The sequence below is a fragment of the Felis catus genome, chromosome A2 (genome assembly GCF_018350175.1).
Source record: "Felis catus isolate Fca126 chromosome A2, F.catus_Fca126_mat1.0, whole genome shotgun sequence".
NCBI classification, from domain to species: Eukaryota; Metazoa; Chordata; class Mammalia; order Carnivora; family Felidae; genus Felis; species Felis catus.
In genome coordinates, this window is record NC_058369.1 from 104730494 (window position 1) to 104747912 (window position 17419).

At 36.3% G+C, this 17419-nt stretch overlaps 1 protein-coding gene across 5 annotated transcripts in view; it reads right to left on the reverse strand.

Moving 5' to 3' along the window:
- THSD7A (thrombospondin type 1 domain containing 7A) overlaps positions 1-17419 on the reverse strand; it is a 664277-nt gene that overhangs the window by 92413 nt on the left and 554445 nt on the right. For all 5 annotated transcript variants that reach the window (XM_045052422.1, XM_045052423.1, XM_019825529.3 and 2 more), the window contains 3 exons: positions 14020-14214; positions 5128-5362; positions 355-470 (listed from right to left, as the gene is read on the reverse strand). In XM_045052422.1, the coding sequence (XP_044908357.1) occupies positions 355-470; positions 5128-5362; positions 14020-14214 (546 nt within the window). The remainder of the gene's footprint in view (positions 1-354; positions 471-5127; positions 5363-14019; positions 14215-17419) is intronic.

The following is a 17419-nucleotide window of genomic DNA, read 5'->3' on the forward strand; positions in this document are numbered from 1 at the left end:
TTTCTTGGGTGTTCAGAAAAATTTGATATTTATCTAGCTGTGCTTGAGGGAGGAGTCAAGGTTAGGGTCTCCCTACTCCGCCACCATCTTAACCCTCCTCTCAAAAGCATCTCTTCTTGTGACTTATATCTAAGAGTCTTAAATCGGTTTTTGTTATAAAATTCATTTGTTTGATTCTTTAAAGTTGTATTATCTTCTAGAAGGAAATTAGAATTTTACGACATTCATGACAAACCAGGATTACACGGCCTCATATAAGAATTATAAATATTGCTCATCTAGAAGAACTTGGAGGTCCTGCCTGGTGAGTGGGTTTTCTAGGTAGGTAGACTTCACAACTCTAGCTCATCATACCTTCTTTACATGAGGAGGGGCACGATGTCCAGTCACTATATGGTGTCACAATACAGTCCTTCCTACAAGGAAGCAGACAGGGTCTCACCGTTTCAGGTCGAAGGCTTTCAGGACACCTAGAAAATGCAGAGGGAAATTACTAGGCCTCTTTAGTAACCCAGAAAACTACGTAATTTGATGTCTTTAAGTCTTTCACTGCTAAAATTGCTAAAGAGTCACTAATCTATATTATTTAAATTCCAGGAGCCTGTCTGCTTTTGATAGGAACTATATAACTAGATTATTTCTTCCAAACTAGACCTCAAAAAGTTCTCAAGGCAGGATATATAAATTTAATAATAGTAATTGTGCTATTACAACAAAATATAATTTATCTTATTCCCTTATAATAATCTTTCTATTAAAAAATATTTTCTAACGTGCTCTATAAGAAATTTATGGGAATTCAAATTACCAATTTAAGAACTAATTCTACATCTTTGTATAGGTAAATAAGCTTATTGCTGATTATGTTTCCAGGTTATTCTATGCTTTATTTTCACAAAATATGTGTAGCATAAATTTATAATGGAGTATATTCAATACATAGTGTATGCTCAAAAATGATACTATATTTACAGCTATATATTTCATAATAACAACAAAATAATAAAAGTGTACAGATCATTAGGATAGGCAGTTTTTTCCTTTAGTCCTGGTTTCATTTAGTATCTCTATTCTAAAGAATTATGGAATTTTAAATATTTTTTATAAGTTACAATATGTTTTGGACCAAAAGAGTAAATATAAATAAATCAAAGATAGCCGATCAATTTAAAGAAAAATAAAACACCATTCTTGACAAATTATAGTAAAATTAATCACCTTAAAAAATACAGTAAAAGTATTTATTAGGGACATGAGAAAGATGATGATCCAATATACTAAAATGTCTTTTTTTTTTTTTGAAATGTCTTACTTTATATAAGCTTTTGCACTTTTTAGAAGATAACTTTAGGAAGGTGATGTAAGAGTTTTAAGTATACTTTTATGTATACTTAAATGATTTTTCAATTTCCCAATTCTTCTCTGTATCTTCAAGATCTGATTCTACTATTGGCGGTCAAATGTTGATCACTAGCATTAACACTAGAAGAAGAGGTATATTAAGGACAACACAACATAATAGCATAAATCGTATGACTAAAAGTAACTTCCTGTTCTGATTCCTAAGAAGTTATCTTTTGATGTCACATAAATCTTTGACAAAGAAGCTAAGAGGCAGAGAAGAAATAAACTGAACAACTAGTATTACTGTTGCTGGAATAACTTGGCAAATTAGTGAAAAATGGGATTTAAAAATACTCCCTATGGGAGAAGCCAAATTTTCTGTAGGTCAGGATAAATTATCTTTTAACAAGTAAATTAATCAGGATTTCAGAACTGAAGTATGAGTGAAAAAATACCAACATCATTAATCTCCTTCCCATAATTTCTTTATTGCACTTTGCTGACAGTTCACTTTTTATATCACTGTATTATAATAATTTATCTACATATCCCATCTCATACATAAATATTATGTTCTATTCAATTATACAGATATATGCTTTCCCCTTTCACTCTTTAACACTAGGGTTTACTTGGAAGTGGATTTAAAAATTATATATGACTCAACATTTCAAAAAAAAGAATCTCCTTGTTGAGGATAACCTTGAATTTTCATTTAAAAAAAAATGTCTATTTATTTATTTATTTTTGAGACAGAGAGACAGAGAGAGCATAAGCAAGGAGATGCAGAGAGAGAGGGAGACAGAGAATCCAGTACAGAGCCTGATGTGGGACTTGAACTTGTGAGTCACGAGATCATGACCTGAGCAAAATCAAGAGTTAGATGCTTAACTGACTGAGCCACCCAGAAGCCCCAACCTTGGATTTTCCTAATTGCTATGACTACTCAAAGTCATGGACAACAAAGAAGTTTAGATAGGAGTCATAGACGTTAATGAATTGTTACAATTGAGATTATAAATCACTAGAATTTTAATTTAACCTGCATTCTTAGGAAACAGTATATGGCAAAACCCCACCTATGATACTGTTAATTCTTTTGAAATTATGCAATTATTGATTAGTATTATTGGGAACACTCCTTTGCAATGAAGCAATTTTACAACTCTAATAATAAGAGAACAGGGGCGTCTGGATGGCTCAGTCAGTTAAGCTGCTGACTCTTGATTTCAGCTCAGGTCATGATCTTGTGGTGTGGTTTGTGAGTTCTAGCCCTTCTTGGATCCTCTCTCTCCCTCTCTCTCTGCCCCTCCCCCACTTGCATGCATGCTGTCTCTCTCCCTCTCCCTCTCTCTCCTCAAAAATAAACATTAAAAAAAAATAATGGGAGAGCACTACTCAGTTGTGAGCTCTTCAAATTTTAGCCCTTTTATAAATCAATGGAATTTACAGTGTTATCGTTGACAACCTCCAAAATTCTGTTTTAGTTTAGAAATATCCACAGCAAGATACTTGGCTAACTGTGGAGAACAAAATTACTAACAACAAAGCCGTTAAATGAACACACAAAGATAAATTATACAGCCTAGATTACATCCAATAAAATGAATTCAGACTTCCTTTGGTGAAGCAATTGGTTCAGTCAACATGCTTCTTTTCTCCTTTGTACTGTTTGTATTTAGTGTTTGTGGTTTAAATCAAGGAATTGATTTCCCCCCAAATCTTATTCAAGGTCAAATTAAACAGATGTGATAGGAGTTGAAGTTTGTTACTCTGAGGATAGATAAGATCAATAACATTGATTTTACCATTGCAGAGTAATCTGTTTTATTAAGAGGAGTTTAAAACAATGTTTTTATTTGCATTTTTGTTTCAAATGCCTTGCACTGAAAAGCATTCATTGAATTTAATCTAGCTTTTAGGGATAAAGGCAGTAACATTTTCTTTCGAATTCACAGCATTTGCTTAATTTTTCAGAACTTTAACGGCAAAGTAAGTGCATTTAATTTAACAAATCTATACATGTATCCAGGTCATTGAATAAAGGCTGCAAGGGCAAAGCAAATTTTTAATGGATTATTGTGGTGGTTTGACATGGGGCTACAGGATACCCTTCCTATTGAATGATTTAATGACATTAATCCATCAGGCTCTTTCACACTTAAGTTTATATGCATGTATATTAGTGCTTGGCAAAAACAGTTTGGAACTTGTATAAGCGAGGAAAATATCAACAGCAATGTTTGCAAAGTGATTAACAGTAGAACAGGAACAGAGTGAGCTTACTCATAGCAGATTGGCATGATAGCCCTCAATCCTGTGCCCAGTTGCTCAGGTTATAACCCTGGGCAGGGAATATTTCTATCTCCATACTTGTCCCAGCAAGACCCAGAATCCTCAGGATTTGGCATTTCTGCCCCTACTGTTACTGCCAGATAACTTTAATATGCTGCACGTTAACTTCCTGGGTTAGATTCATCACAACTTTAGCGTTATTTCTATTAAAATATTGGTTTGGGGCTACCAATTAAGGATGCGGAACAGTTTCTCAATTTATTCAAGTCTTCCTGGCCTATCTTTTCTAATATTTCAGAATATCAAATTACATAGTCAAATAAAGTATGGGGCAAAAATATCCTTAATGTCTGGAATCCTGGCCAGGTAAAAACAACTCCTAATAGGAATATTATTTATGCCCTAAAGTTTTTCATACATCAGGTACACTATTATCATTTCCTTAAAAAACACTAGGAAGGATCTCAAATTTTTAAGAGAAAATAATACTTTCTAAGATTGAGTGCTCACATGACTATTTTTTGCATTAAATCCTTTCAAAAAACATTGAAAACTAAGGCCAGAATCAGTTAAGTAGCATGCTGAAGGTGACACATCACAGTTATGCACCTGGACAAGTATTTGGAAATTATGGACATTTTAATACTTTGCGTGTTTCATATGGCTAAGAAGATATGAATTCTAAAAGATTTATGCTAAGTCTCAACAGATAAAAGTGTTTTTTTCCCCTTAAAGGGATACGTTTTTAGAACTGACTTATTAATTTTCTCAAATTGATTAGCTCAGTTATGCCATGACATGTTTCTTCATTTTATATTTTGCACAAGGTAGGTATGCTATGTCAACTCTCTAGTTCTTTGTCCTCTCTCTCTAGCAAATTGCTTGCCTGGTTATTATACTACTTGTAACCACAGTGAGAAACGGATGGTTTTTCTACTTATAACACACATCCTATCCCAAGGCTCTCTCTTAGAAGTAAATGGCTTATTCATTTAACCATTAAAAGATGTAATAAGTTTGGCCTCAGTATTTTTGATATAGTATTTTCCAGGGGAAATGAAAGGCAGATCATAGAATGCTACAGCCCAATTAAACTAGATCGGCAGACTCCACAGCCTACGGGTACATGGGAGGTCATGGATCATCTGCACTGTTAGGACTTCATATACGGTCATTATTGATCAGCCAGGCCCAGAGCAAGCACTTCCCTCACTGCCTCACTAGCTTCATAAAAGGAGAAAGCGCTACTAGAAAAATGAAAGTAGATAGCACAGAGAAATACTTCTACAGAATTCATAGATCCCAGGCACAAGATTCCGGAGCCGTTAGAACTTTGTTAGTGGCTGACGTTCAAAGCAAACAAATCTTACTCTTGAGGACAGGTGTGACAAGCATCAAAATGCTCCATTTCATGAAGCAAGTGAAGCCTGAGCCAATCCCCTGCATGGTTGACCACAGTATTTACTGCTGTCATTCTGAAGCCCTTACTTTTTTGGTCCCACTTGGCCCACATTGACCCGCACACAGATGACTTTTCTTGTCTGCATGCCCACGGAGCAAGAGGCCTCCCCATTCCAAGTTGTAGTTGTGTTGAAGGACGATACGGAAGTGTCCTCGATGCACTGGCCCCAGGGGCCAGTCTGCCAGTGGTACACAGTACAGGGATGCTCATTACAGCTGCGTACCTCTTGCAGAGCACTGCTATTTGGACAGTGAACTCCACCTATAAAAATGAACAAAGAGGATTAGATATGGTGCTAACAGGAAACTTACTGTTCTCTCTCTTTTGGAATTAACGATAACAATGATACCCGCCATTTATTAGCACATAGCATGTGACCAGCATGCTGCTAGGAAGGCAAATTACATATTAATCTTACGTCATTTGGCATCCTCCAGGTTAAAATTTAAGCTATACAGTATACATGGTATTTGCCTGTGGTGGGGGGGGGGGGGAAACTATGGAGCACCTTAAAGAGAGAGGCCATTGTTCTCCAGAGAAGCTGAAAATGAGGTACAAATAGACCCTATAGATTGCTGGCCCAGGGAAATGTGGGCACTGAGACTCTGTGCATGGTGAAAACCCAATGTGTTCTCAAACGTTATCTTCCAAATTGAAAATCTTAAATATGTGTTTTGAAGTATTGCTTCTTTTAATACATTAGGCATTTGGGCAATTAGAAACAGGTTTTTTTGTGTGTGTTTTTGTTTCTTTTTTTTTTTTTTTATCAGTTGATGCTGTCTGATCTTCTACAGCATTACTGGGAAAGCCATGTAGTAATGATAGTACCATATTTATTCAAATCTAAGATGTCACTGGCTGAGAGATATACCATCATTTTATTCCTCAAAGAAAGAGCAATGGCTACAAGTTAAACTATGATACATTGCTTTCTTTTCAATCCAATTTTTTACTGATGCTTATTGAAATCCATTTGTATGATTTATTTACATTTAAAAAAATATATCACTTGATTGCATACATTAAAAGGGAAGACATTCCTCAATCTCATTTTCAGAGTCCAAATCTCTTGAGTCACTTTTTAACTCACACGAATCAAAGTTTGTTCTCCTATACAGAACCATCATCCTGTTTCAAAAGTGTTGATGATGTAGGATTTCTTTAAAAAGAGTACTCCCTGTTGTTTCCAGGTCTTTCTTCCCATCTCTAAGTTTTGATGCTGTTGCATTCTTAACTGCACCAGAAGTTGTCAACAAAAGATTTAAGCAAGCAACGAAGAATGGTTCTTTGCTGTTTTTATTTTTAGCAGACATATCATGGAATTGCTATTGTCACCAGGAATAACAACACAATTCACATGTACTAGCAATGACAACTATGTTATAACTTCTGTCTGGCTATAGTGGTTTTACTTTTTTTTTTTTTTTTTACTTTTTTTTTTTTCAAATGTTTATTTATTTTTGGGACAGAGAGAGACAGAGCATGAACGGGGGAGGGGCAGAGAGAGAGGGAGACACAGAATCGGAAACAGGCTCCAGGCTCTGAGCCATCAGCCCAGAGCCTGACGCGGGGCTCAAACTCACGGACCGCGAGATCGTGACCTGGCTGAAGTCGGACGCTTAACCGACTGCGCCACCCAGGCGCCCCTGGCTATAGTGGTTTTAAAATGCATCCATTGTAAGATGTAATAATTACAGAGATAATAAAAGGTAAAAGGGATACATCTTTTAATCAACAGAATATGGTGTGAAATTATCATTTTGGAACCATTTTTTATGTGCTAGCCTTGTTATAAGTACTCTGTATGTGGGACATTATTTTATACCCCAAACTGCCTGACAAGTTAAAAATTATAAGGCAAATGAACTAATGCAACTTAAATGATGTAACAGTAACAGTTAAGAATTTATGGAGCTCAGTGTCTTACCACTATGCTATTTATAATGCCAATTATAAAAATAAAAAGCTTTGTATCGTTACAAGCAGAGTCGGGGAGCAATTTATTGCTTACTTTATTGACAATTTAATCAATTTGAACTTATGTAGCCTCTGAATTTTATTTTAGGGGCAGAAAATACCTGGTTGTTAAATAAGAAAAGGTGATTCAATAGCTAGTGATCCTAACAGGGAAGACAACTCCAAAATTTGAGATGTGGGTAGAAGTCATAAACAAAACCACACTCCGAGATGATCTTCAGTTATCACTTCACTTATAATTAAGTGAATTATAATATAATTGCTCTAATTCAGCAAATAAATCGGTAGGCAGTTTATATGAGAATTTAACTGCAATTCACAATCATTTATACAGTGGTGAACATGGGATCAACATCAGAATGAAGTAGCATTTCGTTAATGTCCCTGCTTCATGATGGTGAAAACATCTGTCACAGATCATAGCCTATCCTCCATCACACAGCTCAGTGACCCTGGCAGCCTCTGAAAAGAAGTTTAGGATTTGAATAGGAATGGATTCTAAAACATACTAATTGGATCGGGGAGAAGTAAATGAGCACTCTTATTACCCATTCCCTGAGGCTCTAGATTTATCCAATCTTCTCTCTCAGACAAACACATGCTAATTATAAACATCCATATGCACATTTTAGGCAACCATTTTAACCATACCTTAAATTTAATAGTGAAATTATTGATCTACAAAAAAAGTGTTTCTTTATTTACCTCATTTTTACTGTGAGTGTATGTATGCTGTTTAAACTGTGATTCTAAAACTCCTCAGTTGTTTTTGACATCGGAATTGACTGGTTGCCTTTGGAACAAATGATAAGAAAAAAAGTTCTACAACATCAGTGTAACGTGTTGAGGAACTGCAAGATGGTTGTTAAGTTTACAGACATAAAGGCTATTTATTTTCTTGCCCCAATCCACATTAAAGCCACATCAGCAGCTTTGGACTGGTGTCAGGATACTCGCACAGATAAGCCCCAATGTGTTCTTAATTAGAATGACGATACGGGAATTTTGAAAGCATGGCTTGGGGTAATCAGTCATTGCGGCATCCGTTCTGTTGTTTTGGGAATAATTTTACGGTAGGAAAATTGATAGATATAATATTGAATTTATTTATTATTTATGGGAAGATCTAATTCCAGACACGTGGGAATATTTCCATAGTACTGGGGAAATTATAAAATGTCACCCATGACAACATTAGTGATAAATGGTATTCTTAAAAAAAAATCCTCTTATACATAAAAATATATGCTTCATACTAATGTGACTATTTAGGCTTTTTATCATTCTGGCAAGTGGACAGACTTTATATTACTCTGATGAAATTCTACTGTATAAAGAAATGTCCATGCTCATATAAAAACACCAACTACTATATGTGAAATGTCTCTAACAAATGAAAAAGTAACTTTTCCTCCCCACATCAAGTCCCTAAAAGCTGTGTTAACATACATTTGAACAGAGCTATGGTGTTCCTGGGTTTCTGGCTCTGAATTGAAGTTCTTACAATTTAAATGGCTGAAAAGACTGAAAAGATAAAGGAACCGTGTTCAAAACATTAATACAAGTGTATTGTGTTATAGTAGGCAATGTTTATGTCCAGCGCTTCAAGAGATACCTAGCAGGGTTATAAATAGTTTTTGCTGCTCTCAAGGATCTTATAATGCAGTGGGGGGAAAGTAGTAGGCATAGGCAAACATACAAATGGGTATAATTTTAGTCAGAATATAGTAATAATGTTAAAAGAGGTAGTATAATTGGGATTCAAAAGTATAGATTCCATTAGTTTTGGGGTGACCAAAAATGCCTCAGGTAGAAGGCAATGAGATGAGTTTTGAAGGAGTGGGATTTTGACAAGCAGAGTTCTGGGAAGGGAGAGAAAAAAGGGAAAATTTTATTGAAGCAGAAGAAACAATAAAAGGCAAGGCATACAGGCAGATATGATTTTGGGGATTTGCAATATTGATACCGTCCATTAGGGTGCAAAGTTCACACAGAGAAGGAACTGGCAGTCAGGATAAGGAAGTGGACCGGGTTCCTGCTAAGTGGCTATTAGTGTACTATGAATTATAGCTTTAAAGTGCTCGTAGTTTTGACTGCTTATTGCAGCCCAAAACCCTTTGACAGCCGACCACCTCTAAGTGAAAAGCACACTGGCAGTGGCGTGATCTCGGGGAACTGAAATGGAAGAATGTTAGCCAGAGAGAACCTCAGAAGATTCTGCTGTAGCACACCATCTCTACTCCTTTTCCCCTTTGTTTTTCCTTGCAGAAAGAGATAGAAGACTTCCCACCATGGAGTCTGCATAAATCTTGTTTGGTGGTTATGGAGGGACAGACCGACACAGCACTCCTGTTTCAAAGTCTAGAATGGGAGGGTGAGGAAGCGACAGCACTTTTACCTAGAAGGCAGAATTATGTGTGGATATACCTAGATAATGGATCCTGAGTTCTTCAGATTTATCCAGGAATAAAAACGCTCCCTGGCCCTTAGGATTAAAATCTTTTAACTGTGAAAACCCCAAGTTAAAATATAAACATTCTTCTACCCAATGTTTTGTACTTTAAAATACAATTTTTGAAGACTGCTAATTATTTGTGAAAAAAATTGGCACAACTCTATTTTAATTTGCATCTATTCTCCGTATGTTTAAAGCAGGTGTAAATACACACTAAAATTTGGCTGATGAAATTATCATATCAGGTCATTTTGAACTTTGCAAAAAAAAAAAAAAAGCTCATTTCTTGCTGTCTAAGGATAATTAACTATATAATGAGACTTAAGTTGTTATCATACTCAGTGGAAAACATTTTGAAAATCATGTTTTCTTTTTAAGCTAAGTTTATTAAGAGATCTGCAACATGGGTTCAAAAAATTCAGAAGGCTACAAATCTAACATCAATTTTTAATTTATTATTCCAATTCAACATACTATTAGTTATATTAAAAATATGCCAGGATGAAGTGTTAAAACATTGCTTCCTTTTAGATCTTTCCACATCATTTTTTTTTCAGGGCTAAGAGCATCAGCACTTTTATCCCCTCACTGGGTGGCTAGGCCTGAAACACCAATGAATCACTTTATAAAACTCAGAGGACACCAGGAGCTAGTGCAAGTCCAGGGATAAGGGTCAAGGTCACATCGAATGGTCACTGCTATCAAAACAACCCTGGTTGTACACTTTGGCTACCATCTTGTGGCTAGCAAACCAGCGCATATTGAGGGCCTGGATGGCCTTGTGAGCCAAAGAGGCAATGGAAAACTCCAGAAAAATCTTGGCATGATCTCTGCATCCTTTTCCTTGCATAATTTTAAAGAAGCTTTGGGAACCCACCCAAATATACAGTTTATCCAATATAAGGAAGATTTTTACCTCAAGGTATCATACAAATCTAAAAAGAGAAATTCCAATTTTATTTAACCAGAAGTCAAGGCTTAGGAAGCTACACACACACACACACACACACACACACACACACACACACACACACTTATTTTTTTAAGTTGAAAAAAATATTTTTGTTTTCTTCAGTATATTAACTACCTACCTCTAGTTGCTACCATTTGTATTTGCTTTCCAAATGACATTTGGATAAGAATCATTTTATGACAATTTTTGTGTATTGCCAATAATAGGTTACAAAGTGTTCCTCAAGACATGCACACACCATAAGAAGACGAAGTAAATCAAGGGTAAGACCAGGAGCTAGCACGCCTTTTTCTAGCACACAGGATTATATTCCCGGCCCACCCTGCCATGATTGAAATCAGGTTCAACTTCAAGCTGTGATTATATGATTTGCTTTGCCAATCAAATGGCAGTAGAAATGATATGTCACGGGGCGCCTGGGTAGCTTGGTCGGTAAGCGTCCGACTTCGGCTCAGGTCATGATCTCGTGGTCCGTGAGTTCGAGCCCCGTGTCGGGCTCTGTGCTGACGGCTCAGAGCCTGGAGCCTGTTTCAGATTCCGTGTCTCCCTCTCTCTCTGCCCCTCCCTTGTTCATGCTCTGTCTCTCTCTGTCTCAAAAATAAATAAACGTTAAAAAAAAATTAAAAAAGAAAAGAAATGATATGTCACTTCTGGATGGAAGAATTTAATGCTGATGTTTTGAAAGCAGCAGAGAGACTCTTCAACTCTTCTTCCACTGGCATGGGGATGAACCTTCATATGGAGGTTCAACATTCCAATGCAGACTGTCTTAGCAAAATTCCCATAAGGAAGAAATAATTTCTCTTTGAAGGTTTTGAGCTTCTCAGCTGTTTGTTACTGCCACACAACTTGGGCTGCTCTAATTAATACAAGAGGTTGTGTAGTCTTCAGCATATAATGTTTAACAGTGAAGTTATGACTGAGGTAAATAAAAATGTATCTTTTATTTTGTGAAGCAGCATTTATTTTGTAAATCCAGATAAATACTTTGCACACAGATTTGTGTGTAAATCTGGATAGATACTTTGCACATGGATTTGCATAGAAGTTATTTCACTAGAAAACTATATGTCTAAGCATGCAATATATAATTCTAATAATGTGACTTTTCCCTTATTGTTATCATAGTAATTTTCTGATTTAGAAAATGAAGAAAATTCATGACACATACAAAACATTAATTCTTGGGGAATAACAGAAAGACCTACTTTTGTGTAAAACTATAAAGGGTTTCCTACTTAGCAGGGAAACACATTTTAAAACTTCGTGCAAACAAAGTTCTTAAATAGTTTCAAAAATAGCTCAAAACTATGAGACTTTTTGCGAAAGAGAAAATATGTTTCAGTATCCAGCAAATAATCGGTACTAAGTAGTTTTTGAAGGACAGATTCTTCATTAAATATCTCATATAATTATACAAGTTTCTGTAGCTGTTATTAACAGAGACAAACATCAGCAGATTCCCTACTGACAGTTTCCTCTATGGTTTCCACATAAAATTATGTTTTGAATTCATGCCTTTATGATTTACTCTATAAACATCTATAATTTTCCAGCACAGCTTGCTTATGACACAGCTACTAGACTTAATTAAAAATTATCGAAGTCTCACCCTTTCAAACTAAGAAGATGATACATACCAAAGAGCAATCATAAATTTCTGCCTTTAAAGCATTTCATGACCTTTCAGTGTGAAGCATCATGTCTATAGAAATAATGATCTGGTGAGTTCTGCAAGCATGGCAAAATCTCTGCCATGTGACTCACGGGGCAAAAAGTCACTCATTACTAGTCACACAGCAAGTGTCTGCAGAGTATAATAGATTTATAGGAAGCACAGTGACCACAGATCTAATTCTAATGAAGTCCAAGACATAATCTGAGCTGATAGAGTTTGAAGTACGAATATAATCTATACAAGGTTAGAGTTATTGTTTGACAAGACAAGGAATATGACTTTCTAAAAGGTTCTTTTTGTTTGGTTCCATGATACATTATTTTAGAGGGTTACAAACAGTTAAATTTATATTAAGGTGACTGGAAAAGGTTTTTGGACACTTTAAAGACAATTATAAATTTTCCTACGGGTTGACTGTGTCAAACATGCTAAATTTTTCTCTCATGTCTTAAGACCAAGGTAGTTATATTTTTGCATAGCTATTATATTCACAGACAGCAAGTTTGGCCAAAGGAAAACACCATCAGGTTTCCATCACGAAAATGTTTCACGAATACAAAAATAAAACTGGCAGCATAAAAATTCCTCCCCAATCTATTATTTGGGGATATACACACAGAGAAACACATGCATGCTACAAATAGAAATCATTATTTCCATGTGCTAAATGGGAACGAGGAGAAGACTCATTCAGCTTGATAATGTTTCAATAATATGTGCCTATATTCTTGAGACAGAACATGCCTTAACGTGATAGAACTTGATGACTTCTATGTTTTCCTTACTCCTATGATATTCTCAAGAATGGCAACATTTAGTATAACATATCACCCAGTCACACAGAGGCCGAATTAGCATTTGGATGTAAGCCTGAGAGACAATTACCAAGAGCCTTGTATTTCTCTACAATAAAGCTTATACAAGTCACGTATGAATTTATGACACAGCATGTTTTATTTCCCCAGTAGGATGAGGTGATTAAGGAGCAGCATATTTTAAAAATGAACACAATCAGGGGGACCTGGGTTGTTCAGTCAGTTAAGTGTCTGACTTTGCCTCAGGTCATGATCTCACGGTTTGTGAGTTCGAGCCCTGTGGCAGTCTCTGTGCTGACAGTTCAGAGCCTGGAGGCCGCCTGCTTCCATCCTGTCTCCCTCTCTCTCTCTGCCCCTCACCCACTTGTGCTTTCTCTCTTTCTCTCTCAAAAATAAAATAAACATTAAAAAAATTATTTTTTAAATGAACGCAGTCTACATATATGAGACTTCTGGATCTTAGAACCTATGTTCAGTAACCTGAATGGCAGATAATACATGTAATTTTTAGTCAACCAATAGCTGTGCTAGTGTTTCTCTAAAAACAAACAAACATAAAAACCATATAATAAAAATCCCACCTTTACTATTGAACATATATGCCTATTTATGAGAAGGTAGAATGAGATTTCAAATGCAAAAACTGACTACTGAAATAGAGAAAAATAATCAAACCTGACATCTGGAATTTGGGGAGCCTCTTTCAGACTTCTTCCCAGGTTTACCATTTAAACTGGAAAGCAATTATTAGGAGGGTAGAAAGGCAATGTGAGTTTACTTTTAAGAGTCTTTCTTCTTTTATTAAAGACCTATTTTCAAGATTAACTTTGGGGAATGGGAGTAAGTTGCTAAATATGTTAACAGATATTAAATTTCCTTGATTTCTGGGATTCTGGAAGTAGATCTCCGGAAGATTTTTGTAGAGCATCACCTCAACCAGGGAAGACAAAAAAAAGGGGGGGGGCAAGCCAACTTTTGGAAGGAATCCAAATCCCTCGTGAAGCTGGTGGCCAACCTTACCTTCATCACCGGCATAGGCCAGAATAGATCGTGCTCGTATCTGTTTCCCTTCTGTGGTTTTCCCCGAGCAGGTGTGTGAGCAGGAGGACCACGCAGACCACATGCTGAGCACACAGTCCTTTGGGCATGGGGCATAACAGGCCACAGGGATGGGGAAGATGGCATCTCTACACAGCTGTCTGTCAACTTCTTCTCCTGGGGAAGACATCACCACGAACAATCTATCATTTTTTAAATAAATGTAAAATGAGCAATTGCAACCAGATGGGCACCAAGATAAATTAGGTTATTTTGTTCTTAGTTAAAAACAAAGCTAAAACAAAGCGTACTACAGCCAGATGTTAAAAGAACACTAGGAGTAAATATATATCCTTCAGTGGAGTTTCTTTTATTGTCAGAAGCTTAGGTGTGTCAATCAAGCACAGCGCTGAAAGTGTTTTTATACTATAGATACCAACCTGGTAAGTGATTTTTATATTTATGATATTAACCTTGCAATAAGGAGCATCAATGAATTATGTTCCCCCCTTTATGGCATTGCTGGAAATGAGTCATCATTTACAGATAACAACTCTATCCATAACATGTACCATATGTTCTCATGAACCAACTCAGGTATCTCTATTTGCAAACTCTGTTTCACAGGGAATTTATTTTTGTATGATTGGCAACCTTTTTCTTTCATAAAAAAATATTTTGTTAGTTGGAAATAGCCAGGAAATGTGAATAATAGGATAACACTATAAGCCCACTACTTAAGGTGGGCCTGGTGGGAAAGGGGGAGAAACACGACAGAGTAAGCAAATGGCAGAAGATGGTTATCACTCCTGTGCTGAAAACTCTTCAGAAGTTCCTTGTTGCTCTTAAGATAGAGATGAACAATTTAATACTTTATAAGACCTCAAATGACCTGGCTGTGGTTTCTCTTCCCAGCTTTATCTCACTCCACTCCCTCCCTTACCCTGGGAGCTCTACAGATTGGCACTCATTTAGTATTTGTTGAATGAATACAATGAGATATACAAAAGGCCAATGAGAAAAAAAAATGTTGTTGAGGTTAATAAATGCCAAAGATAACCAAAAGAATTACAAAAAATGACCAAAATAGAAGATCAAATGAACTCTATGGCTTAGTTGGTTAATGTCAGGTGCTAATGTCGTCAATGGAACAGAGTGAAACGAAACACATTTCATCTACTATTTTCATCTACTATTTTGCCACAAAATATGACCATAATTCTAGATGATTCTCTCAGAACGTGTGCCTTGGGCCATTATGCTTTCAGGGGAGAAAGAGTGACTGATTGTGCTATTCTTCTTTGCTGTTAGAAAAACAACTCAGAGCTGTTTCTCACTAATGGAAGGTCAGGAGCATTGTGTTAATGTACAGCCTTTTATTCATATATTTGAAAAACAAGACAAAAAATCAAACATTGATTGGAAATGCCCTAACATGTTAATAGCTACTAGTTTGCAGGGCTTTAAATCATTAGACACAATCAGAAGTCAAGTGGAATGTTAACAGCCATTACTTTGCAAGGTTTTAAGTTATTAGATTTGCTCACTAGTAAGACTCACTGAAATGACAATTGGACACATCATTATATCGTTCATTTTTCTTTAGTTACTATGATCTGTGTGATCTCTTTTAATTCTGCTTTTATTGGCTTTTGGGTTTGGCCTATCTCCCAGTAAAACACTATGAAGATAGACTGTAGATTTATAGGTACTGAAGGTTCAGTACAAAAATCACTATAGTACAAGCCATTTAATATTCTTCAATTTACATAATAATGATGACTCTTTTTCCCAGTAGACTTTTTTCTGAGTGCAAGAGGGGACTTGCATCCCTTATTTTCTTCATTGCCACTTCTAATGTTCCATCTACTCTCTTTTACTTTCATTTCTAGTATCCTGTGAAAAGTCAGGCAAAATTGGGGCTACAGCCTATAGTCAGCCAGGGATTACAGTTTTATTTCTTCTCTAATAGTTACTTAATGATTTCTACTCAGAAAAATTTAACTCATTCTGCAACAATTGAACTGTGCTACATGTGTGTTATAAGATTAAATTGCATTAGCATAAATGATATATTTCTCTTTCTCATAGCATAAACTTAAGGGATGCACAATTTGAACGCTTCTTACTTTACAAGTTATTCTTTTTTTTCTTTTCTCTTCTCTTCTCTTCTCTTCTCTTCTCTTCTCTTCTCTTCTCTTCTCTTCTCTTCTCTTTTCTTTTCTTTTCTTTTCTTTTTTTAACAACCTGTGTCCGATACCTTATGTTAGCTCATTTTCATTCACCTTGTTCTGCTTAGCCAGGTGTATTTCTGGCCAGACACAATCCTTCTAGAGTATGTCTCTATTTTGTTTGTTTATTTTTGAGAGTGAGAGAGGAGAGTGCTTGAGAGTGCACATGCTGACATAGGAGAGGGGAGGGGCAGAGAGAGAAGGGGACAGAGGATCTGAGAGCCTGATGCAGGACTCCAACTCACAAACCCTGAGACCATCACCTAAGCCAAAGGTGGATGCTCAAGTGACTGAGCTACCTAGACAACCCCCCTTTTAGAGTACATTTTAATCCTCTGCAAAGCTATTAATAAGACTCACCTTGGATCCAACCTCCAAGATTTCCTTAGATTTCAGCCCTTTCTTCACTCTCCCCAGCTTTGCCAGGTAAGCCCCTGACCCTGATTGCTCCCAATCGCTTATCATTGTCTTGCATCCAAATAATTACATTATGTTCCAGCCATTATGGCTTTTTCCTCTCGTCTCCTACAGATCAATCTCATCACTGCCTCAGGGCCTTGGCATTGTCTCTTCATTTTGTATGAAAATTTCAGACTTCCTCAGAGATTACGTCTCAATATTCGGGTTTTAGTTCAATTGTCTCCTTCCTAGAGGAGGCTTAATTGATCATACACAAACCTCACAGTGACTTCATTTTACTTTCTTACAGCTTTAATCACCATGGGAAACTTTTAATTAATTGTTTACAAGTTTATTTTCTGACCCTACCACTAGATTAAAAGCCCAATGAGGGCAGGATCTTTATCTGAGTTATTTTATACTCAGAAACTAAAACAGTGCCTAGTACAAAACAGGCACAAAATAATCTTCCCTTAAATGAACAAATGAATTAATTTTAACCTGTTGTTATCAGGAAACAGAATGCTGGACTAGAATAACATGGATTTAAGTAAAGTATTTCTTAACTTGCCAAACATTCAAGTGCTCTAGGACTTGGTTAAAGTGTATTCAGTGGGTAGGCAGCATATGCACCAGCTGCCGTTTGCTAGAGATGCAGTCTCTCAGACCCCATCCACTGAATCATTATTTGCATTTTCTAAAAATCCCCAGGTGATGTGCATGTACATAAAATCTGAGAAGCACTATTCTAG